General features: G+C 60.5%; 1 protein-coding gene across 2 annotated transcripts; it reads left to right on the forward strand.

Moving 5' to 3' along the window:
- Nucleotides 1-1,269: 1,269 nt before the first annotated feature.
- Nucleotides 1,270-14,538, forward strand: KLF15 (KLF transcription factor 15). Of its 2 annotated transcripts, none has more exons than XM_082848731.1 (3): nt 1,270-1,431; nt 5,600-6,700; nt 13,431-14,538. In XM_082848731.1, exons 2-3 carry the CDS (start codon nt 5,625-5,627, stop codon nt 13,591-13,593), a joined length of 1,239 nt encoding a protein of 412 aa, XP_082704857.1. In that variant the 5' UTR covers nt 1,270-1,431; nt 5,600-5,624; the 3' UTR covers nt 13,594-14,538. The 2 variants fall into 2 exon arrangements, with proteins under 2 accessions (XP_082704857.1, XP_082704856.1); XM_082848730.1 differs by lacking the exon at nt 1,270-1,431 and adding an exon at nt 3,528-4,376.
- Nucleotides 14,539-25,140: the final 10,602 nt, after the last annotated feature.

A 25,140-nucleotide genomic window follows, 5' to 3' on the forward strand; every position in this document is an offset into this window, starting at 1 on the left:
TTTAGATTCCACATATAAGTGAGACCATACAGTGCTTGTCTTTCTCTGCTCAGCTTCTCACTAGCCTGTGCCGAAGCTTCCTTGTGTGCTGAAGCTATGGATGTGTCTTTGTTTCCAAGGTTCTTCTCACTTTTCGGTGTGATTTTCACCAAAGAGATGGGGGACACTGGCCTGAGAGTGTGTGAGGAGCAAAGGACCAATGACAGGCGACAAGGCAGTGAGCTTGAACCCTCCAGACCTCTGTCTCTTCTATAGGAAAGGGTGAACTCCGTCTGTTCTGCAGCTTCTGGCCACGGCCTCCATGAACGTTCAGGCAGTGCAGACAGCATCATTATCATCATCATCCTCGACGCTAGCGTCCTCCAAACCCACCGGCCAAGCCCCAGTTTGGCCCCTTGTGGTAGCAGGAGCTGCATCCCTGGCACTGCTGTGTGCACGGGGACGGCCCCGGGATGCAGGATCCAGTGCCCCGCATGTACTTAGGAGCCCAGACCCACAGCCTTCCAGAGAGCCTGGACAGGTCCTGGCTATCAGTTCCGGTTCTAGCAGTGTCCTGGGGAGGAACGGAAACGCTCTCCGCCTCCAGAGCCAGGAAGGGAAAGGATGCAACTCCGTAGAAGGCGCTCTCTGCCCACCATCCTGGTTGCCCGGAAGATGCCTTCTCGGGGCAGACGGACGGGCTTGCTCACCCCTCCTCCCTGCTTACCAGCCGTGTGCTGGGAGGACCACGGCCTCAGAGTCCTTCTCTTCATCTGTAGAATGTTGGCTGAGGATCCGACAGGTGTGGTTAAAGGGCGCGCTGGGTGAGCGGCACCTCAGCTCACGTGTCTCCTGGGCCGCTCACTCTGCGCCTCGTGCTTCCTGTCCCCGAGGGGCTGCTGCGGACTCCAGCGAGCGCGCTCTCCCGAGGGAGCGGGAGGCTCACCTGGCCGGACACCCGCCCGCATCTCTCCAGCAGCGTCCCCGACAAGTCCTGGCTTTACCTGTTGGCCCGCTCGGGGTTGCAGGTGGGAGCCGGGGAGAGCGGGTCGGGCCGGGGTTGCCCCGCGGCGCCCACCCCGCGTGGGCCCTTCTCGGAGCCCCACGTTCTCACCTGGGCTAGAGCCTCGGGAACGGACACCGCGGCCGCCGCGAGTCCACTGCGAAGGGAGGGGGCCGGAGGGGGCGGGGCCGGGGCGCGTGACGCGCGGCGCTGGCCAATGGGGCGCGCGCCCGGGGCCGAGCCTCCTGCGAGCCTTCGCGGCGCCCGCCGCGTCACGTGAGCCCGGGAGTGAGCGCCGAGCGGGCGGCGGCGGCGGGGGCTCCGCCGCAGCGACGCGGGCCGGGGCGACCAAGAGCGAGTGCAGGACGCGCGGCCGCCGCCCCCAGCGCAGCCCGCAGGGCCCCGGGACCGCCGGGCCTGGCCGCCGGCCTGCCGTGCGCCGAGTTCAGGTGGGAGCGGCGCGGCGAGGACGGACGCGAGTGGACCGGGCCTGGCGCGCAGGGGGCTGGCGGGGCGCAGGGGAGCTCGGGGGGCGCGGGCGGGCCTCTGCACGCCAGGCCGGGCGCCCGCACGGCTGTCCCAGGCTCCGCGTGAGCGTCGGAGGAAATGTCGGAGGAGCGGGGTAGCCCCGCGCGGGGCCGGGGGCGGACAGGCTGGTGGGTCAGCGACCCCACGTGCCCACTGGCACTTTCCCCGCGCGGCTGGTCCGCTGCCTAGGCGCCTGGCCCCGCGTGTCCGTGCGCGTCTCGCGGGCCGGCCTCCCATATGGCGGGCGCGACGGGGCCTGCGGGCGGGCGGGCGGGCGGGCGCGCGGCGGGGAGGGGCGGAGGGGTTACTGTCGGTCACCGCAGCCGGCCCGCGGGAGGGGGCGCGGGCCGAGGGCTCGGTGCCCCGCGGGCGGCGCCCCAGGCTCCCCCTGCCCCCCTTTCCCACACACGTTCCCACTCACGCGGGGACACCACGCGGCTCCACGCGCGAGCGTGTCGCGGACGCCCCTCCCGGCTCTCACCACGGCCCGCACACGCAGTCACACGGCAGGAACTCGCACCCCCGCGCGGTTAGCGGAGCGGGGAAGCCACCCCGCTCGCCGCAGCGGTCCGCTCGCTCTCTCTCCCCTCGGTCGGCCCCCTGTGGACCTCCCCCCACCCCCGCTGTTTTCTGGCCCGGGTGACAAAATCCCCAAGTGCCTGAGCCCCTGAAATCACTTCCCCTCAAGGGCCGGGTGGCTCGTGGGGAGCCCCGCCGCCCCACAGGTGCGAGGACGCTGGGCTCGCGACTTTGGGGCCTGCGGGGCGGCGCGGGAGTGGAGACTCTTATTTTGAAGGGCGGCCCCCGCCCGCCGCCCCCGTGATTTTCACGCTGACCCAATGGAAGGCCCTTGGCCGGCGCTGGGCTTGTTATCAATTACATGTTGTTCCTGCAGCCGCTGTGTCCCCGGGAGGATAAACAGCAGGCCTGGCCGGGCCGGGGAGGGGCGGAGTCCGGAACAGGGCGTCCCTCCCCCTGCACGCAGCCTGCGTCTCTCGCCGTGCCACGTGCTGCTGTGTTTCAGGGCCGGCGCCCGGCACCCCGCAGCCCCTACTGGGCTCTCAGTGCCTGCGTCCACCCAGGCCGATGAGCCCTGCGTTAGGACACAGGCGGTCTGCTGCTGCTTCCCCACCCCGGCCCCAGCCCTTTCACTCAGTCAGCAAAGTTCTGCCAGGTCCTGTTTCAGACTCTGGGGTAACAGTCAGAACGGCTTATATTCTGGTGGGGAGGTAGACAGAAAATGAGGTACACAAATACATAACTAAGTTTCAGGCAGTGGCGACTGTTAGGAAGACTGCGATGTGGGGTGGTGTAACCGAGGGTGATCAGGGAGGTCCCATGGGGAGTGACTTATGAGCGGAGATCTAAATAAGGTACTCCCTCCTAGAGTGCTGGGGAAGAGGGGTCCACGGAGGGGAAAGAGCCAGGGCCCTGGCCTGAGGCCATGAAGCTGGTGAGCTTGGGGCAGAGCCAGTGCGAGCGGGGCAGGTGGAGCTGAGGTCTGGGGCGGATGGGCAGGGTCCAGGTGCTGGGCAGCTGGGACAAGATTGGGTCCCATTTCCTTGGGAATCTATAAGTTTCCTCCTACCCCGCCCTACTCTACTTATTTATTTCCCCCTCTATTTCTTTGGTATCATTTAATCTGTGAATACCTCAGTTTATATCTCTAAAATGTAAGGCGTCCTTTGAAAGGTGTGTAGCAACCACAATACATCATCACAGTTAAAAATATTAACTGTAATTCCTTAATATCATGGAATATTCAGTTAGTGATCACATTTCAGGGGAGAGTTTCAAGGGCAGGAACACGGCCCAATCTGCCCCTTACCGCCTCAGTCCTGGTTCCAGGAAGGCTGGAGTCCCCGGATTCCTAAGCATCACAGCAGAGGGGCAGGAAGACCACATACTCACCCACTGAGGCTAACCCTGAAGGCTAGTCCTGACGGGCATCTGCATGGACGCCTGCCCCTGTAGTGAGTGCTCAGCGTGTGTTAGCTCACTGGTGGTACAAAAACCCGGGAACTAGGCACAGTTGGCAGGATCCCCATCCAAAACATGGCACAGAGAGGTTGTGCCACCTGCCCAAGGTCACACAGCTGGTAAGTTGCAGAGGCAGGAGCTCAGCCTGGGCAACAGGGGAGAGGGGGGTCTCCGGCTGAGTGTGGACTCTGTTCTTCACATTATCTGGCATTTTCATTCCTTCTCAGCACCCGATTTGGTGAATAGTGTATGTTTTTAAACTCCCAGTTTTAAATGCTTAGCTGAATATTTAAAACCAAAAGGCCAAACGTTCTCCTGCAAAACTGCCCTGGGTGCAAACTTGTCACCTTGCCTTAGCTTCCTGGACACGGTCATCAGAGCATGGAACAGATGGGAAAATGAGGTTTGGGAGAGCGAGGCCTTGCTCAAGGTCACTAATGGTGACCTGGCTCTGGGAGGTCCCTGCCCCTGGTTGGGCCTGTTGACCATTGGGCAGTGCTGGGTGCCAGGTGCAGGACTGGTGCTCACGACAGAGCAAGGGGGTGGGTGCAGACGTGATGCCAGGCAGCAGAGACTCTCTGGCTTTGGGTGCAGAACACCCTTTCCTCAACCTCAGCAAACACCCCGCTATGGTCACTGGGTGGGGACAAAGGTCCGCAGAGGTGGCTCTGTCACAGCCAGACACTGTTGACTCTCCTTGGACACCGGACCCAGCATGGCCTTCAGCTTCCCCCTCTCCTCTCTGCTGACGTTCTCTGAGCCCCTCCTGGGCACCAGCTGCCTCACCAGGAGCTGGGGACACAGCTGCGACCCGACGGCCCAGCCTGCCCTCATGGAGCCCCTGGTCCAGTAGGGAGACGGGCGTGAGCTGGGCCTTCCTGAGGTGGTGAGTGATCCACGGGGTGCAGCCCAAGGGGTCTTATTTTCCATGCAGCAGGCAGTTGTGAAGTCAAAGGAGATAATAGCTGGGCTCTGGGACCTGGGTGCCTTTTGCTTCCTCGGGCTACCGCCACACGGCCTGGCCCTTGCACCGCTAGGAAAGCCCCGGGGAAGGTGCCGGCCCCATTGAGAGCGTTTTGTGAAGGCCTGTCCCTGCCTTCCCTGATTCACAGAGCAGGCAGCTGAGACAGGAGGGGTCCAAGAACGGGAGGGTGGGGGGCTGTCCCCCTTCAGATGGGGAAACAGCCCGTGAGGGCGTCTAATTTTTTGCCTCCAACTAGACTTGCCTGATTAAAATACAAACTGCCCAGTTATATTTGCATCTCAGATGAAATAATTCTTTAATATAAGCCTGCCCCATCTAACGTTTGGACACACATATTAAAAGTTGTTCAGGGCTTCCCTGGTGGTGCAGCGGTTGAGAGTCTGCCTGCCGATGCAGGGGACACGGGTTCGTGCCCCGGTCCGGGAAGATCCCACATGCCACGAAGCGGCTGGGCCCGTGAGCCATGGCCGCTGAGCCTGCGCGTCCGGAGCCTGTGCTCCGCAACGGGAGAGGCCACAACAGTGAGAGGCCTGCGTACCGCAAAAAAAAAAAAAAGTTGCTCATTCTTTAGAATCTGAGTTTCAGGTTTAACTGGGTGGCCTTTATTTTTATTTGCTTAATCTGGAAACCCTACCCAAGCTGCAGCAGCACGGGGTCAGAGGGCAGGTGGCCATTCTCCTACCCCCTCCAGTGATTCTGCAAGAATGAGGCTGAGGTCCGTTGTCCTTGGGATGGCAGTGACTCTGCTCAGCTGGACGGGGGTGCCGCCTGGCTGTTCAGGGTGCCGAGGGCCTCCTCACACGTTCACCCTCTCCCTCCCGTGCACTCACACCCAGTCACTTGCAGACACACGCATGTTCCTTCCCAGAATTGTTCTGGAAAATCTCTGTGCAACCACAAGAGCCGGGTTGTGCAATGGGCTTGGAGAGCACTTTTGCAAACAGGTGGTGCAATTTCAGAAAACACTCTTGCAGACAGAGTTCTCCCGTGAGCCAGGATGGACGCAGGACCCAGACGTTCGGCAGTGGGCGGCTGTGGCCGGCCACAGAGTGGGGTCAGGCGCCCCCAAGGTGGCGGGTGAGCGCGCTGCCCTCCTGACTGGGCCTCCTCCTTCCTCTCTGCAGCCGCCCCCGGCACGGCTAGGCCAGCATGGTGGACCACTTGCTTCCAGTGGACGAGACCTTCTCGTCGCTGAAGTACCCCGTTGGTTACCTGGGTGACAGGCTGGCCGGCGGACGGGCATACCACATGCTGCCCTCGCCCCTCTCGGAGGACGACAGTGACGCCTCCAGCCTCTGTTCCTGTGCCAGCCCTGACTCGCAAGCCCTTTGCTCCTGCTACGGCGGCGGCCCCGGGGCCGAGGGCCAGGACAGCATCTTGGACTTCCTGCTGTCCCAGGCCACGCTGGGCGGCGGCGGCGGTGGTGGCAGCGCTGGGGCCAACGGCGGCCCCATGGCCTGGGGGACCTGGCGGAAAGCACCGGCACCTGTGAAGGGGGAGCATTTCTCCTTCCCTGAGTTTCCTGTGGGAGACCCCGATGACGTCCCGAGGCCCTTCCAGCCCACCCTGGAGGAGATCGAAGAGTTTCTGGAGGAGAACATGGAGCCAGGGGTGAAGGAGGCCCCAGAAAGCAACAGCAAGGACTTGGAGGCCCGTGGCCAACTCTCCGCCGGGCCACACAGGAGCTACCTCCATCCTGGGGCCAGTGGGAGAGAGCGCTGTGCCCCCCCGCCGGGAGCTGGTGTGGGCGGCAGCCAGAGCGCGGGTGGGGGTCCCGCCCCCGACGGCCCCATCCCCGTGCTGCTGCAGATCCAGCCGGTGCAGGTGAAGCAGGAATCTGGCGCCGAGCCCGTCTCCCCCGGGCAGGCCGCTGAGAGCGTCAAGGTGGCCCAGCTCCTGGTCAACATCCAGGGGCAAACCTTCACGCTGGTGCCCCAGGCGGTGCCCTCCTCCAGCTTGAACCTGCCCTCCAAGTTCGTGCGCATCGCCCCTGTGCCCATCGCCGCCAAGCCCATTGGGTCGGGACCCCTGGGGCCCAGCTCCGCCGGCCTCCTCATGGGCCAGAAGTTCCCCAAGAACCCGGCGGCAGAACTCATCAAAATGCACAAGTGTACTTTCCCCGGCTGCAGCAAGATGTACACCAAAAGCAGCCACCTCAAGGCCCACCTGCGCCGGCACACGGGGGAGAAGCCCTTCGCCTGCACCTGGCCGGGCTGCGGCTGGAGGTCAGTATGGCGGCGGCAGGCCGGGCGTCTCCACGCTCCCGGCTGTGCTGCCGAGGCCACGCTCCCCACCCTTAGATAAGGCTGCTTAGGAAGGGGAGAGAGGGGTGGGCAGGGGCAGGGCCAGAGCTGGCACACCGCCCAGAGGTTTTCTGGTGCCTCCAGATCCCTGGTCTGCAGTCTCACGGTGACCAGGTAAGGCTGCGCCCGTGCTGGAGGAGAGGGGCTGGGCCACGCAGAAGGGCTCTCGTGGTAGTGACGGGGCAGCTCAGAATAGTGCAGGGCGGCTGCAGCCGTGTGCACCGCTCCTCGTGCCTCGGGGTGCCCCCAAGGGTAAGTACCACCCTTACTCTCCTTTACGGCTGAGTAAGCAGAGGCTCAGAGCAGCTAAGTAACTTGCCCAAGGGCGCGCCACTTTGCAGAAGGGACTTGAAGCCAGGCGTCAGATCAGAGAAGTCACAGCCCGGCCAGAGGCGCCAGCTGTCTTTACAGGGTCCTGGGGCACCTAGGCTGTGCTCTGCACGGGGTACCTGGTGGTGGGTTTGGGAAGCCAGAAAGGCCAAGGGAGAGCGAGGACCAGGCTAGGGGTGCTGCACCGTGGGCGGGAGACTCCTTCCAGGCTCTCGACTCTGTGGCACCGTGGGGGGAACCGGCTCTCCAAGGGGTGGGGGTGGGGGTGGGGGCTTGCCCAGGGTTCCCCAGCCCATGGGAGGCCGAGCTGGGCGGCACCCTTGTGGCTCTCCCCCAGGCCCCCGGGGGGCCCACCTTCTCGGAGGGCACGTCCACCTTTTCCTGAAGCTCAGGCAGCAGATCGGGAGCCAACACGCTCAGGGGTGCCCCCGGCGGCTCTCCCCTGTTTAGGACACCCTCCCTGCAGGAAGCTGGCTTGCCCAGGAGGTGCGTGTGCTGCCGACACAGTCTGGGTCTTGACTGGTGCAGCTTCCGTGTGTGTGTGTGTGTGTGTGTGTGTGTGTGTGCGTGTGTGTGCGTGTAACAACAGGCACGCTCTTCCGTGTGCAGAACCGGACCTCACGAGGGGCGTGTGGCTGTGTGTGCAGGCTCGTGTGTGCACCTTGCCGTCTCCACGTGGGTCTCTGCTGCGTGACCAAATGTGATGGTGCGTGTGCGCGTGGCACGTTTGTACCCTGGGCGTGTGTGTGCATGGGTGCACACAGCACACGGGGGACAGTTTGCAGCTTTTGTTTCCTGCTGGGATCTCATCTGAGAGTTGGCCCCCTGGGCAGAGGTGCTGGCCGCAGAGTCCCGGCTGGCCAAGGCTGTGGCGTGGCTGGGAGCTGTGACCTGAGTGTTGGATGTGATGCTGGCGGCCCCTCGCCATGGAGTGCTGAGCTGGCCAGAGAAGGGGCTTTTCCAAAGACGCCCACAGACCTGAGGGCTTCTTCCAGAGCCCCAGCCCCAGCCCCAGCCCCGCGGGCCTCCCGCCTCCCGGCCGGGTGTACTTACGGGGCAGCTTGTGGGGCCTGTGGGCTGGCGGGTGCCGTGTTCAGTGGTCAGACTCGGGGCCGTGCAGGGGCTCAGCTGCAGGAGAGGGCGTCCTGACGCCTGGGGTGGGGCAGCTGGTGGCGAAGGTCGGAGCCCCAGCCCCGATCTGCCGCTCCCACCATTGCCCTCCAGTGGTCCCCTGGGCGAGCCTCCGTCTCCCATCTGGAAAGTGAGGACTTTCTCCCTGCCACTGCCTGCAGGGCTGTGCGTGCAGGGGTGCACAGCAGCGCCCCTTCACAGGCGTTGTGCGGTCGCTCTCATACGAGGTCAGAGTGTGAGAAGGACCTGGAAGGGGCTCGGCCCGGCTTCCACGTGGGCAGCACTCCGGGTCAGAGGCACCCAAGACTCACAGGGCTCGGCCTGCGTTCTCCTCGTGGCGGGGCTAGGCTGTGGAGACGTGGGGCAGCCTCACGTTCCTGGCCACCGTCCCCGGCCACTGCTGACTGTTAGGAAGGGGCCCCTCCGCTCAGAGTGAGGCTGGGTGGAGCCGCAGGGCAGGAAGGTGTCGTCTTGGTCAAGGCCACCCGCCGGCCGCTTCCCCAGGAGGAGAGGACCTGTGCCCTTCTGGGCTGCCCCAGAGAGCAGACGGGACACTCAGCCCACAGTGCTTTACAGGGGGGCGGACTCAGCCCCGGCACGGTGGCCTCAGAGGGGCTGAGCTCCCCATGAGAGGAGCTGTATGGTGGGGACTCAGCTCTGCCACTGTCTGAGTCCTTGCACGGGTCTTGCCCAGGACCCCCTCGGCAGGGGCAGGCATGGTGGGTGCCTGGCACAGTGAGATCTCCCCGGACGCCCCTGGGAGCCGTCCCTGCCGTCAGCCACTCCTGGAGCTTCTCCCAGGTCTGGGTCTGGCCTTCATGGTGTCACATGTGGCAGACGCACTGCCTGGCCGGAAGCTGAGGGCGCCCGCCCCTTGGAAGGGCTGTTTCTCCCCGGTTGGTCTTCAGGGATCCTGAACCCCTGGGAATGTGCACGTGACGTGAGTGTCCCTTAAATATGCTCATAGCCTCCAGCTGAGGGACAGAGGTGGAGGGAGTCCTTCCAGCAGTTGGGTGGGAGGATAGATGGGCTTTGGGGCAGCTCCGTCGGGACAGGACAGGGGATAACATGACAGTCACCAGCTTACAAGCACTCACGGAATGCCAGGCACTGTTCTAAGACTCTCAGAGCTGGAATTCCCTCCACAAATCCCCATGCTTTGCTTGCATACTTCCTTCCACGGGGGGCTCATTACCTGCTCTGGCCTTTAGGCCTACTTTGGTACACTCAGGTTCCTGTCCAAACTCCTCATTCTGGCCCACGGGCACACGGTCTACTCGCCAGCCTCCCCTCCGCAGCGCAGGCATGCTCGGCCCTCTCTGTGCCCCGTGTCTCCGGGGCTCTCCTTCAGTGGTAGCTGTCGTCAGTCTTGCGATGGTTCTGGCTTTGTCCTTCCCACGTCACGGGCTCTTTGAGGCCTCCCAACAGCCCCGTGATGTGTCGGCACCATCACATTTTACACAGGGGGACGCTGAAGCCCAGAATGATCAAGTCACGTGCCCGCCGGGACAGACTGTGGCCAGCACAGCGCTCCCACATGCAGCCCCAGGCCCTCACCCTCTCCCTGGGCACCTACTGTCAGTCATCTCTTCCCCAAGGCTGTCAGCTGCCGGGCATCAGCGTGTGGGCCGGGAGAACAGAGCGGAGGGGTGACAACAGCGAAACAAAAGCTCCTGACGTGCTGCAAGGCCACGAGCAGGCATCAGCCTGTCGTCCCATTTTAGAGAGGGGGAAATTGCGGCCAGAGCGGTTCAGCAAGTTGTCCACTGTCACACAGCTGGTACGTGGCAGAGCCAGGCCCTCAGCCCTCCTGTAGCCTCAGGATGTCTCTGCAGCCCCCTCCACACCTCCAGTGGGGAGTGGACCTCGCCCTGAGCCAGGCCTGCCCTCCGTGTGGGGAGCTCACCGCCCCCAGACCCCTCCCTTCTTCCTGGTGGTCTTGGCGAGCAGCTGACTCTTCCTCCTCTGGGGCTGGTTCTGGCCGTGGCGTCATGTCCTGTGCCCTGCCCTGCACACCTTTGGGCCGTGAATGGCGTCCCCCAAGGTCATCACTGGCCCAGGTCACCAACCGCCCCTTCCTGCGGTGTCTGGTCCTGAGCCCAGTACGCCCTCTTCTTTCAGTGGCCTGGTTCCGGCGCCCTGGAAGGGGCTGGGGCCAGACTGTCCCTATTTGGATCTCACCGTCCAGGAAGAGCTGTTTGCCGCCTTCCCAGGGATTTCCTTGCTTCACTCCCAGACGCAGTTCCGTGCAGCGGGAAGTCCTGTTCATCCACAGAGAGTGCCCTCCTGCCGCAGCTAATAGGGATACTAACGACGTCCAGCAGCCCCACGTGGCGGGAGGCCCCAGAAGGAGGCTGGCAGGCTGAGGCTGCAGAGCCAGGGACAGCATCCGAAGCTGCGGCCCCGCTGCCACGACCCTTCCCTGCAGTCGCAGAGCCCGAGTGCTGTCGGGCAGGTCGCGCACTGCGTGACCCTGGGGCACCGTTCCCACCGCAGCCCTTAGCCCGACCGTGCACAGCGGTGGCTTCCTGGCTGACGGAGGGGCGGCTCCGGAGGGTCCTCTGGACCCCTGCGCTTCCTTGGCCTGCACCCCAGCAGCACCGATCGTGGTCGTGACTCACGAGGGCCCAGCTCACAGCCGTCAAGCGATCGCCCTCCGCGCTCCTGGCCTCTGCACCCTCGCGGTCCTTGCGGCCAGTCTGCCCCTCCCTGTGTCCAGGAGGAGCAGCCTCAGAGAGCTTGGTGACGTGCCCGGGTGGTCCAGGCAGTAGGTAGCAGAGCTTCCTGCCCACCTGGCCCCTTCCCGTGACGGCTGCCATATGGGAGAAAGTGGTGAGGGGGTGCGGCGGGGGCTTCTCAGGGTCCCTGTGCTACAGGGAGAGGAGGGGGTGTGTGTCTGGGAACAGCTCTTCTCAGGCCTGGGTGTCCCTCGGCTACCTGCCCCTCCCAAGCACCCCCCTGATGAGAGGCCGCTGTGGCCGTTGTGTCACCACTTTGGCCTCTGAGACAAGTCCTGGGAGGTGGGCAGGAATCCCAAGGACCTCACTGGATGAGAGAGGACGGACTCTGAGGCCCAGGACAGGTGGCGAGTTTGCTCAGGGCCACGCAGGCTCACCGTTGGGGTGGGGGGGGGCCTGAGCCATCTGGCCACCCCACCGGCTCTGGGACCCCAGCAAGCCCCTCGTCCCCTTCGAGCCCTCGCTGTGCTGGCGTCGGTCCAGGGAGGCCGGTCCCGGCTCCTGACCGGGAGGGTGCGTTGTTGGAGCCTTCGCCTGGGGCAGGCCTGGCTCCGCTGGGGGCAGGTGGCCCGGGCCCTGACGGCCAGGAGCCTTGATGCCGCTCCCCGCCTGCGCGGGGCTGCAGTGGCGCACGCCGCCTGGCGCGGCTCTGTGGAGGAGGCCAGGCCTTCTGCGGGGAGCAGGGCAGGCAGGGCGCCGTGCAGGACCTTCGCTCTGGCCTCGGCTGCTCTGTCACTGGTGACCCTGGATCAGGGACTCATCGCTCTGAGCCTCAGTTTCCTCACCTGGCAGACGGGCCAGTTCCTTATTGGCAAAGGTAGCCGAGAGCACTGCTCTCTGCCTGCCCCGGTTGGCTCCCTGGGATGGAAGGTGGAGCGCCAGTCTCCAAGCACAGAAGCCTGGCCGCGTCGCGCCGTGGGGCAGGACCCTGGCACCGGAGGGGCTGAGGGACGCCGGGCCGGGCTCCCCATCTGGTGCTGAGGCCGTCCTGCCCTCCACCTGAGCCTTCCCTGGGCTTGTGCTGCTGGACCGTCCTGGCCCTCAGCAGGCTGTGGGACCAAGGCTTCCACACACAGGGTCAGGCCCGAGGTGGGCCGGGGGACAGGGTCAGGCCCGAGGTGTCCCCGGCCTGGGCTGGGCGGGGGACAGCAGCTCCGGGCCGCCACGTCGCCTACCTCGCGCATGGCCCACGGACAGGGCTGCTGGGCCGGGTGCTCCTGTTCACATGTCCTTACGTGTGCACATGTTCACGTATCCATCTTTGTGGTGTGCACACGTGTACACGTGTGAGTGCATGCACCTGTGTTCATGGTGTGCATACGTGTGGCATGTATGTGTACACAGTGTGCATCGTGTGCATGTGTGTTCTGGGGCAGGAGAGGACTGACTGACAACTTCTATCCTCCCAAGGGCGCCGCCGTGTCCGCTCTTTCGCATAAATGCATGTACTGGACGCCTACCATGCGCTGGCACTGGGCCGGCCATGGCGTGTATGTCTTTCCTCATGGAGCTGACGGTCTAGTGGCACAGACTGACATTCATCAAAAAGTTGAAAACTGAAGTTGCAACAGTGGCCAGGGCCAGAAAAGAGAAGTGCCCAGTGCCATGGGAGCTGAGGATGGGATGCAGTCCTGGAGGGCTTTCCTGAGGAAGTGACATTTGAGCTGAGCTCTAAGGGATGGGTCGGAGGGAAGAGCATTCCAGACAGGGAACAGTACAACAGTACGTGCATATGTCCTGGGGTGAGAGAGGCCAAGGGCAGGTCGTGTAGGCAGAGCACAGAGGAGGAGAGCGTGTGTAGGGAGGGTGGGGTCTCACTGCCTGGCCCAGGGTCGGGAGTGGGGAGAGCCTGGAGTGCCTGAAGTCAGTGACAACAGCTAAGCCCTGTGGTCAGCTCGGGTCCCCTAGCAGCTGCTTCTCCCCAGCGGCCTCTGGGCTCCCACGCTGGTGGGGGCCACAATAGGGAAGCTGCAGGAGAACCATTTAAACCCTCAGGAACGCCTCGCAGGGGTGCAGTTTTGCTTGGGGACATCTCAGGGGGCCCAGCTTTTAGGAAAGTAGGGTCCAGGGGTCGTGGGGGCCAAGTCTGAGGGCCCTTCCTCTTCCGTGGCGGAAGTGACAGAGGAGCTGGGAGCTCCCTGCAGGGCTGGGCAGGGGCCTCGTCCCTGGGCCTGTCTCCTCTCGCGGGGGAGGGCTGCCTGTGCGGACACTCACAGGAGCCCCAAGTTCCGGTGTAAGGGGGGCTTGAGGTGCACCTGCAGTCGGCGGCCTGTGGGGTCACCAGCGGCCCTCAGGCCCCAGCACGGGCACAGGCCTGCTGTCGGCTGCTCTCGCCTCCCTGGAGGGGCCGGAGGGGCAGCGGGGGAGGGGGGGACAGCAACCCTCCCAGCGGACCCCGAGCGCTCCGGCCCGGGGGCTGCAGTGGTGCGGCCGCTCACCGCCCTGTCCCACAGGTTCTCGCGCTCGGACGAGCTGTCCCGGCACCGGCGCTCGCACTCGGGCGTGAAGCCCTACCAGTGCCCCGTGTGCGAGAAGAAGTTCGCGCGCAGCGACCACCTGTCCAAGCACGTCAAGGTGCACCGCTTCCCCCGCAGCAGCCGTGCGCCTCGGCCCTGACCCCGACCGGGCCGGAGCCGCCCGACCACCTGCCCCACCCGGTACTTTGTAGCAACAAGTTATTGGCCTCCTTCAGAGGGACTTGTCGTCTTCCAGGCCACCTTCTGGAGCCCGGGGATGCGGACCCAGGCCTCTACGCGCCCCCGCCTGGGGGGGCCCGGAGGCGGCCTGGGGGCCCTAGTGCCTTCCTGCGGCCCGGCCGCTCTCCCGCTGGGCTCCCCGCCTGGGCCAGGGCTAGCACTCGATTGCTGGGGCCGAAGACCGAAGACGTGTGCAGTTTCGAAATGTCAGTTCCCGGAGGGAGCCGTGCTGGGAAGAAGGAAGTAGGCCAGACGTCCGGGGCTGCAATGGAGTGTGAGCGTGGCTTTGTCCAAGATGCCTCCCTTGGCCTGACCCCTGGAGGCTACAGTGGGGAGCTCTGGGGTGCAGGACCTGGCCTCCGGGTGGATGTGGGATTGGGTGACAAGCCCCCTCTCAGCGAGGTGGCAGTGCATGTGCTTGAGTTAAATGTGCAGGGCAGACGGACAGATGCAGGTCTGCCCCAGGGCGACGGTACCGGTGTGGCTCAGCCCCTCATCCTGTTTCCAGACAAATCCAGACGGCAGCCTCCAGGGTCACCTTCAAGAGGAGAGGGGAGCCGCTGCGTTGCGTGTGGAAGAGCTAGATAGAGCCTCCCAAAACCCTGATTTAGAAACGCATTCCTTATTTTGTCTAGAAATTAATATCAAATGAACTAGCTTGTTCTGAGAGGTTTATTTCACATCCTATGAATGTATGTAAATAAAATGTACATAGGTGCATCGACATAAAATCTTTTAATAACATGTCAACATTGTGTAAATTGGAAATAAAATCTATAAAGCTGGTGTACATATGTTACAATTATATATATTTTCTTTGGTCCTTCATAAAAATATATTTACTTTGCCAATAAAAAGAAAAAAGACCTTGATAACTGTGGCATTCGTGTGCTGCTTCCCTCTGCTCTGCCGGGAACGGGCGTGATTTGGGGGCTGAGTCTCCGTGTCTGCATCACTCAGGGGACCGTGGCGTGTACCCGCAGGGATACAAAGGCTGCTTGGGTGTCCAGCCCCTGGTCCAGCAGTGCAGGGTCCCCACAGCCCCACTTCCACACCATGGGCTGGGTCTCTGCTCGTTCTGGTTTCCTGGAGGGCTGCCTCCCTTCCACAGACCCACGGCCGCCCCATCCCAGCATCACTGTGGGAAGAGACCGCAGGCCAGGTCCAGCGCACAGGGCCACCGCTCCCGAGTTCCTGTCTGAGACCCTGGCTTGGTACTTCCCACCTTGTGTGCAGTGCATTGAGCACGTACCATGCACTTACCGTGTGCACCGTGGCGGGGGTGTGGAGCAGACCGTTTCCCCCCTCGAGCCCCTCCAGGAGATGGCACGTCATGTCCACTTGCGATTCTGAACCGATTAGGAGTCTTGACCAGGCGGAGGCAGACGCTGGAGGTGGGGGGCGCGTGGAGGGGGGGATGGCCAGTGCATGGGGTTAGGCTGCCGCCTCGACGCAGCCCAGCTGCTCCGAGCTCTGGGGAGATGAGGTTGAGGCCTGGACCCATCTGCATGCCCTGGCGGGCTGGGAGCAGGGCCGGCGGGGACCAGAGAGCAAGGAGGGGCCGAGAGCTAGCAAGGAGGGGCAGGGCAGCCGCATTGGGCACCACAGCGAGAGGGCTGCCCAGTTCTCTGTCCACACGACGTGGAGGCCGTCCTTTCCCGGGGCCTGAGGCACGTCGGGCAGGGGGCTCTCAGTGACACCCTCGGACCTGGAGCAGGTGGCGAAGCTCCGTGGGTTTGCAGCAGAGAGGTGGAGCGAGGCGTGTGCGTGTGTACGTGTGCATGTCTGCACGGGTACTCTGTGCATTACTGAGGTGGAGGCCATCGTCCCCGCTGACCTGGGAACCTCTCGCTACAGCTGTCTTTCCTGTCGGTGGAGCTGGCAGGTGTGCCCAGCACAGCACAGGGCATCCGAGAATGGGCACCCCATCCCGACTGGCCCTGGTACTGGGGAAAGGACTCGGCCTTGTGACCTCTGCCCTCTGACCCTGACCGGACGTACTCTCTGTGGCCAAACATGCTGTGGGGAAGTGAGGCATTGATTTCCAGGTGCATTACGTAGAGCTTTCTTCATCCATAAAGAAGCAGTGGAGCCTAGATAAGAGGGACACGGGCCACCGGGATGGTCACACTGGAGGAGCCCGTGAGCACACAGATGTGTGGGGCTGGGCGCTGACCCAGGACACCGCTCACCTGCTCTCGGTGTCTGTCCCCAACAGCCACCCACTCAGAGCCACGGCCCCCCGGCTGGCCCTCTGTCTGGGCCGAAGCCAGGTTGGCCGTGTGTGCCGGGCGGTGAAGCCATCGCCCTCTGCCTGGGCTCCAGACCCCCTTGGGCGTCTGCGCTGGCCGGGGGCGTGGAGGGAAGGGACGGTGGTGACGAGGACCCCCTCTTGATCCTCGCCCACCCTCTGGGGGAGTTTCTTGAGCCTCTTGACCCCGCAGAACGGGCGTGACAGCCCCAGGTGGCAGCCTGGTGCTGGCAGAACAGCCGCGAAGACCCTTTCCAGGGCGTGAGCCTGAGTCGGCTGCACAGAGGGCCGGGAGCCGGGCCTCAGTTGTCCTGTGCCGTGGCCCCTGGCAGCGCCACAGAGTCCAGAGCGCTGCGGAGGCGCCTGGCTTGGCCACCTCTGAGGGACCCCCGCCACCACCTTTGTCACCCTTTGTGACTTGTGTGGCCGGAAGAGGAGTGTTTTTCTTGGCCTGCAGGCCCAGTGTGCCCACAACAGTTCGTAATAGGAATCTGGAAGGTTGCGGAGCAGAGAGCCAGCCTGAGCAGCCCGGCACCACCCGGCCCTGCATGGGGCCATCCCGCACGGCGGGCAGAGGCCGGGGAGGCACATCTCCGGAGACCGTGCCAGGCAGCGTGGGCTGGGCTGCCGTAACAAAGAGACCCCAGCACCGCGGAAGCATATTTTTCTCCGTTGAAACAGCCCTGAGGCTCCCGGGCACCTTCTTCGTTGCCCTCGAGCCTAGCGCCCCGGGGGCCCCGCGCCCGCCCGCAAAGAGCAGTCCAGGGCTTGTGCTCCCCACACACAGCACAGGCCTGTCCGCTGATGTCCCCTCGGCCAGGATTAATCGCACAGACTCATTCGCTGCAAGGAAAGCTGGACAACATAGCCTTAATCTGGCACGTTCTGAGCACAGCTAAATTTGGGGCTTCCATGACGGGGAAAGGAGCGCAGGGGAGGGGTGCGGCTTCGGCCACGCGCCCGCCCAGCGGGTAAGTCGTGGTGGCCCCGTGGCTTTGTCCACGTTCTCAGAATGGGTGTCACGGCAGGTATGGGACCACCAGTCAGGCCTCCAGAGACAGCAGGGTGTCACGAGGGGAAACCCTGCAGGCGCTTTGTGTGACAAGCACGACTGCAAACGGCAGGTCCCTGCCTCATACGGACGAAAGTAAACAAGAAACAAACCCTGTGATGTCACCATCGTCCATGCCCGGAGGGGCCCAGAGTCCATACAAGTGCCACGGGGTTGGGGGACAGAAGCAGAAAGGCCCGGGGTCGGGGCTTGCAGGGGTTGTAGCTCTCCTTATGCTCCATCCTTCAGGGTCCTGCAGGCCTGGGCAGTGGGCACAGCAGAGGAGCTGCCGGGAAGGGGCCTGCTGTCTGCTCGGCAGCCGTGGGACGGGGGCTCTGAACGGCGTGTGAGGGCCCGAGCGCGGGGCAAGGTCGGGCTCTGACAAACACCAAGGCTGAAAAGATCTCGCTGTATTTGAGGTCAGGCAAGAGGGATACTGGACGCCAGGGGGCTGTTAGGAACACAAGGATGGTGGCCTAGAGAGCAGCGTTCAGAAGACAGAGACACACACCTCGGAGGCCCACGGCGGGACCAGAAAGGCATCTGCAGAGGTTTCCTGTAGTCGCCAACAAGTGAAAAGTCCCGTGTCTCCTGGGAGGGCACGAAGAGATCCCAGGCAGAAACAGGAGAGCTCCAGGATGGGGTAGACAGAGCGATGGGAGGGATGAAGGGGCATCGCAAGGGAAGAAAAAGGGCAGCAGCGGAACCAAAACCTGCGGTAGGCGTGCTGCCCTGGAGACGAACTCACACAGACCTTCCAGAACCTGGTGGTGAACGAAGGAGGGACATGAGGGAGACAGCTGTGGAGGGCAGAGAGCAGGGGGCCGAGAGCTGGCGGCTCCGGATCAGAGTCTGGGTCGACTGACATAGATACTGACGCATAACATGTATAACATACGAATATGTAACATGTAGGATACACTAATACACAACATATATAATACACGAATGCATAACGTATGGCATACCCATACATAACATAACATACTGACACCTAACACCTATAATACACTAATAATAACATGTATGATACACTAATATATAATATGTATAATACACAAATATATAACACATGACATACAAATACATAACATATAATGTACTGATACATAACATTGGTAATGTGTAATACATGTATAATAAATACACTAATACGTAACATTTAATATACTGATACATAACGTATGTACTATACTAATATATAACACGCTAACATGTAACATATATACTAATATGATTACAATACACTGATATATAACTAAAGGATATAATGATAATTATAGCTCTGCCCACACATAAGGCAAGTGGAGAACCAAGACAATATCCCACCGGGGAGAGGGGGGCAGGAGAGAACGGCGGGTGGGTCACAGAGGGGACAGTGGAGTCCAGGCTGGGTGAGCCCGCAGCCTCGTGGAACCTCAGGTACATCCCCCTGTGTGAAGGGCTGTGAGAAGATGCAGTAAGTCAGCACATTTAAAACAGCAGACTCGCTGCACGACCGACAGGAGAGCGACTCAGACACCAAGGAGGGCGTCCAGCAGAGGAGCGTCCAGATAAGCACTCTGGGCTGGTACTCAGCTCAGGGGGAGGGGCCCTGGGGGCCTTGCAAGAGGAGCCCCTGGTAGAAGGAGGTCTGGATGCTGAGACCCAGGAGGCTTCCGGCCGCCCTGGGTCCTTCCCCGGCTGGCTCATCCGCTCTGACCCCAGGAGCCGCGGGCGGAGACCCAAGCCTGGCCCCGGGGCTGCTCTTCCTGCTGGTTCCTGTGTCGGTTTTGTGAACAGGCCTCGACTCAGAGCGGAACTAATCCTGTAAAACCCAGAGCAGGGCTTCCCTGGTGGTGCAGTGGTTGAGAGTCCGCCTGCCGATGCAGGGGACACGGGTTCGTGCCCCGGTCCGGGAAGATCCCACATGCCGCGGAGCGGCTGGGCCCGTGAGCCATGGCCGCTGAGCCTGCACGTCCGGAGCCTGTGCTCCGCAACGGGAGAGGCCACAACAGTGAGAGGCCCACGTACAGCAAAAAAAAAAAAAAAAAAAAAAAAAAAAAAAAACCAGAGCAGCCTCAGAATGGGGTGGCTCTGGGAACAGTGAGGAGCGGGGTCTCCCAGCTTTGTCACAAGGTCACGTCAGAGGCCGGCGGACCAAGACGCCTCACTGGAAACATCCGACTCCGGAGAGAAAAGGCAGCACGTACTTGTGAGTCAATAACGGCAAGCGGCTTTTAAAATCTGAATGCAGACGCCAAATACTGTTACAGGAAGAGAAGCAAGTGTCCTCAGCGTACAGGTAGTCACGTTAAGCCAGCCTGGCTCCGGCCCAGTTAGACAAGAACCGGAAGGTGTGCAATGCTTGAGGTCTCCTGGCCCCCAGAGAAGTCTCTGCCTTGCAAAAAGCAATTTAGACCACATGGTTTACTTGTTCGTAGACTGTGCTCCACGGGCACAGGATTTGCTATAAGCCCAGATCCTAGAATAAATATCACCACATTGAGCTATAAATTCTGGTTTCTGGGCACCACCATTTACTTACCAATTATATTTAATGGTAAGTTATTTACCATTAATAAGCTTTTAGATTGTTCCCACGTGTTTGCTGCGATAAATAATGATACGAAACAGAACAGACTTTGCACACAGCTTCATACACAACTTTTAGTGGTGGGCTTGCTGGGTCAAAGGGCAGGCACATAACTTTTGCCAAATCATCATCCAAAACTCAACTGTGCTGGGAACACAATTTACTCACCCATTCATTTTATTATCTGTCTTCCCCACTAAAACGTAAACTCCTCCGGAATAGGGGGTTTGCCTGTTTTGTTCAGTGCTGTGAGCCCAGCTCCCAGAACAAATATTTGTTGAGCAAATGACGTGGGTGGTAGCAAGAGCTTTTGCTAAAATTGATGGGATAAGATACAGAGGTTAACTATACTGTTTAAAGTTACACAGTTAGTGTGGTCGGCAGAATAATGGCCCCAAGGATGTCCACGTGCTAATCTGCAGAACCTGGGAGTACGTTCCCTTACGGGGCACAGGAGCCTCCGCAGGTGTGACCAAGTTAAGGATCTTGACGCAGGGAGATACCCGGGATTATCCACTGAGCCCGGGGTAATCACGTGGGTCCTTTCAAGCGGGTCAGAAGGAGGCGTGGCAATGGGGGCAGAGGTCAGAGGGAGAGGTTGGACGCTGCTATTACGCAGGCTTTGCAGGTGGAGGAGGGGCCACAAGCCAAGGGACGCAGGCGCCTCCAGGAGCTGGAAAAGGCAGGAGACTTTCTGCCCTGGAGCCTCCAGGAGGGACCAGCCCTGCCGACGCCTTGATTCTAGGACTTCTGACTTCAGAAGTGTGAGCGGTCGTGGGAATGTGTTGCAGCGGCGGCAGTAGGAAGTCAATCCACGTAACCATGGAAGAATGAAAATAAACATGTAAGTCCCAAGCGCGAGCTGTGCAGAGGCGGGAAGGAGAGGGGAGGGAGCGGAGGCGGCTGAAGGTGCCTTTCTCCTCTCAGGGCGCCGGTGGGGTCGAGTCAGCAGCTGCACGCGGGTTGTTTCGTTTCAGCTGCGCGTAGGGACCGAGCCCCTAGAAAAGGATGGAAAGCAAACACAGAATCCGCCCCCGATGCTGAGGCGGCGGGCGGGGCTGCGTGACCTCCGCGAAAGCACCTGTGCAACCCGCTCTTGCACGGCACTCCGTAAAGGTGCGCGGACGCTCCTCGCGGCGGCGTCCACCCGCCCCCGCCCCCACCTCCACCCCCACCCCCGCCCCCACCTCCACCCCCACCCCCGCCCCCACCTCCACCCCCACCCCCGGGAGGTGCAACCGGGCGGTCGGAGCCGGAGCAGCGGCGCAGCGCCCGGCGCAGGTGCGCGCGGAGGGGGGCGTGGGCCACACCCCCTTCAATCCTGGGGACCCACTTACGTCCTCACTCGGCCCCCATGCGTGCGGCGCCGCCTGGCCGCGGGCTAGCCGGGTGCTTCTCTGCTAAACGTTCTGGGATGTTCACGCATGTGTTTTGAGCCTTCGGTATGCCTTGCAGATCTCTGTGTGTGCGGGGCGCAGCTCTGGCCGGGAGCCAAGGCCTGAGCGCGTTGAGGGGCTCCGCACCCCCAGGACGTGGCTTCTCCGCTGTGTCCCTGCTCCTGGAGCCTCAGCTGCCTCGTCGGGTCCATGGGGGTTGACAAGGACGCTTGCCAATACAAGCTTCAGGTTTCAGGGCGCCCATGGAGGTTACTCCTCTCGGACCTGCCACCAATGGGAATTGAGGCTCGGCTCCCCTGGGTCCAGTGTTGGGAGCGCTCAGAAGGCAGGGGGAGGTGAGGACCACCGACTGAGGCCTTGCCACCAGCTCCCGCCCTCTCTGGCTGTCACCTGCAGGGATAAGTTCCCCCCTCCCCCCACCCCGGGTCCCAGCCTGCTCACCTGCCCAGCAGGTATACTGGCTGCTGGGCCTTCCTGCCTTCCTATGGGCCTGAGGGTCAAATGAAGGAATTGCAGTCCTGACATCGCCAACGGGGTCTGCGGTGGACTGAGGAACTGGGCTGAACGTGTGCTATGATCTCTCCGTCCCGTCCACACACTGGGCCGCTTAAACCACAGAAGACATCTGTCTTCAGCCACCCTAACTGGAGACATTCTCGAAAGGGAATCCTGCAGAAAGGGAATCCTGCAGAGCGCTGTTTAGGGCAGCCAAGTCGACAAAGCCTGTCTCAGGAATGCAAGTGCATTTAACATTTGAAAAAAACAGTCACTATATTAATAGATTAAGTAAGGAAAGCCACATGACCATCTCAGTAGAAACAGAAAAACTGTTTGAAAAAATCAATATCCTATCAGATTTTTTAAAAAATCTTAGAAAACTAGGAAAAAAGGGAACTTCCTCTGTCTGATAAAGGCCACCGCTAACGCTGTATTTAATGGTGGAAGACCATTAAATTCCTCAGACCAGAAAGAGACAGCAGGTCCACTTCCACCACTTTAGCCCACTTTGTGCTGGAGGTTCTATCCAGTGCAGTGAAGCAACAATAAGAAACAAATGCGTTGAGTTTGGAAAAGAAGTAAAACCGTCTTTATTTGCAGACGACGTGACTGCCTATGTGGAAAACCCAATGCAATATACGTAATAGCTACTAGAACTATTAAGTGAGTTTAGCAGGATTGCAGGATACAACTCAATAAACAAAAATCAATTCCTCTATACTAGCAACAACCAGAAATTGAAAGAAAAAATCAGCACCGTTTATAGTAGAACCAAAAATATTAAACTTAGGGATAAATCTAAGAGGCTAAAAACTGCAAAACATTTTTAAAGAAATCAAAGGAGACCTAAATAAACAGGGTCTCAGAGGCTCCTTGCTTGGAAGACATCATTATTATGATGCCATTTGTCCCCAGATTGATCCATAGATTCAAGGCAATCTCATTCAAATTCCCAGCAACCTTTTTCCTAGACACTGGCTGGTTTTCATGCTCACATGGAAACGCAACAGGACTGGAACAGTCAAAACAGCTCTGAAGAATGAAATCGCGGGCCTAACGCTGCCTCATTCTAAGCATTCTTTCATGCGCTCATTTGCCATCCTTGTATCTTCCTTGGTGCAATATCTGTTCAACTCTTTGTCCTTCTTTTAAACATTGAGATGTTCGTTTTCTTTACTACTTTCAGTTTCGAGCAGAGGGGCAACTCTGGGTGACGTGTCCAAACCTGCGATGGAAGCTCTAGGCCTGCCTTGTGGGCTCCCTGGTGGTCAGCCGCCAGGGGACAGGCCTTGATCGTTAAAGCCCCAATCGGGGGGCAGACAGGAGAGGTGTGAGCCCCCCGTGGTGCAGGCGAGGCTGTGAAGCTGATCACCTTTCTGGGGGGAAGGAGTGGCGACAGGGAGGGACGCGGTTGGTCTGGCCACGGGCACTAGAGGCACAAACGTGGACAACTTTTCACCCAGCAACTCCCGGATGAGTCTTTTTTTTTTTTTTTTTTTGAGAACAGCACACAGGCAGCGGGCTGGGGGCACAGGCCTGAGTACAAAGGGCTGGATTTGGTTCCCAGCTGCCACTCCTGAGATATGTTACCCGGGGCTGTGGAAGCCACGGTCTGTAAGGGGAGTGATGGCGGTGTCTGCCCAACGTTGTTCTAAGGGTTGATTGAGCTACGTCACAGCCTGAGCTACTGTTACCTTCTTTTACTGTTTGATTTTTTAAAACAATGAACTGATATCTAAAGTGTATGTCTGGGGCTTCCCTGGTGGCACAGTGGTTGAGGGTCCGCCTGCCGATGCAGGGGACGCGGGTTCGTTCCCCGGTCCGGGAAGATCCCACATGCTGCAGAGCGGCTGGGCCCGTGAGCCATGGCCGCTGAGCCTGCGCGTCCGGAGCCTGTGCTCTGCAATGGGAGAGGCCACAGCAGTGAGAGGCCCGCGTACCGAAAAAAAAAAAAAAGAAAAAAAGAAAACGGCCCCAAACTGAGAAGCCGTTTGAGTCTTCTGCTTCCTTCACTCTTCCCTGGCGGCTCAGCCTCCGAAATCTATCCTCTGTCCCTCACTTTCTGCTTCTCTCCCCACATCCACCTCTGCCACCCAGCAGATATTGAAGCTTTTAAACCATCTCTGAGTAGGCCACGCCCCTCTTGGAATCCCCTGCCTCGCCGGGGTCCACAGGTTCCTGATGAGTCTACCCAGCCCCCCATGCTGTTTGTGTGACGCCCTGGGGTCCCACTTCAGCGGGACCTCCCCGTTGCCGTGGCCGGAGGAGCCCACTCTGTGTCTCACCCTCCCGGCCCGCTTTCTTGAGGTGTTTATCCCCGCGTGAGAGTCCTGTTTACTGCATCCTGTATCGATTGACCTGGGTCTTCTGGAACGTCTGCTCCGCCGGGGGACGGGGACCCACCACAGTGCCTCAACCGCACCTCCATGTCCACAAGGCTCTGAAAATGGACATTCTGCCCATAACCATTCGCCAGAAAACCCTGAACTGACCTGGACTCACGTGGTGGCCAGACCTGATGGGAATGGCTGGAGCCACTGTGGTCTGAATGTTCTCGAGGGCCGTAAGGGATGTTGATGTGTTTGATTGTGGGGGGCTAGCCTCCATCCCTGGAGAGCGTTACAGGCACAGAGTGTATGCACCGTCCCAGCTTCCAAAACTAGGCATCATCCGAGTTCAAAATCATCTGGCCCCTGGGATCCCTGGTCTCCCCGCTTTCATCCTCTGCGCCCTGGTCCTCGTGCTCTGGGCAGGAGGCTTTATTGTACTAGGAGAAGCACAGGATTGATTAAATCTGTCACATTTCGCGGACTGTACTACTCTTGTAGTTCAGAGGGAGACAGGAGATGATGATGAAAGTGTAGCCCGATGTTAACAACAGGTCGCTCTTGGTGAAGACAGTGAGTGTCTGTGTACTGTCCTCACTCCCACACGTTCTTCTGCAGGCTTGGAACTGTCTCCACATGAAGAGTTAGAAGCCCACCCATGTCCTGTGTCACTCCTGCCTGCCCCTCAGCATCTCCCATTTAATCTCAGCTTGTTGTCGTATTACCATTAATATCTTGTTCCACAGATTCCCAGGTTTTCTAGAATCTTATTGAGATAGCTGTGCAAATGCTGTCTGAAATTTACATTTTGTTTTTGTAGTCGTCATTTCAACAGATAGCTCTTCCTCTGTGAGTAGAGTTCTTTGCCAACTTTCTTAATTTCTTTGGTCCTCTGTCTTCCCTGATCTTTGCAGAGGCCCCACTTAGCTCATTTACTGAAGCACAAAGCCCCCGGGCTGACGCTCGGCGGTGAACGGTGAATGGGCTGCCCCACCCCGCAACCATTTCTTGGCACCTCCGTGCTTCCAGGAGCCCCTGCTGTCCCGGGGGTGGCTCTCCGGATCCTGTGGTCTGACTGTCCTTCCATGAAGCAGCCTGTTGGGCTTCCCTCGCCAGCCGGACACCCGTCGCCCAGAGCGCAGGCTGGAGGTGGGCGCGAAGCAGCTGTGGCACACGCAGCCAGCACACATGGCGCGGGAGCTTCTGATGGACCTTGAGCAATAGTTCCAATTCCAGCACTGTGGAAACTTCTCTGTGTTTCACAAGCATTGCCTCTGTGATGTCTGCACAGGGGAGATTGTGCCATGAGTTACTGAGTGTTGCTGTCAACTCTAGTGCTGAACTGAATTTCTTTGAAAACAGAAAAGG

Source organism: Leucopleurus acutus (genome assembly GCF_964270905.1).
Source record: "Leucopleurus acutus genome assembly, chromosome: 10".
Classification (NCBI taxonomy): Eukaryota; Metazoa; Chordata; class Mammalia; order Artiodactyla; family Delphinidae; genus Leucopleurus; species Leucopleurus acutus.

Coding starts and splice junctions, on each gene's coding strand:
- KLF15 (XM_082848731.1), top strand. CDS start 5,625: ATGGTGGACCACTTGCTTCCAGTGGACGAGACCTTCTCGTCGCTGAAG. Junction 6,701..13,430: donor TGGCCGGGCTGCGGCTGGAG/GTCAGTATGGCG, acceptor CCTGTCCCACAG/GTTCTCGCGCTCGGACGAGC.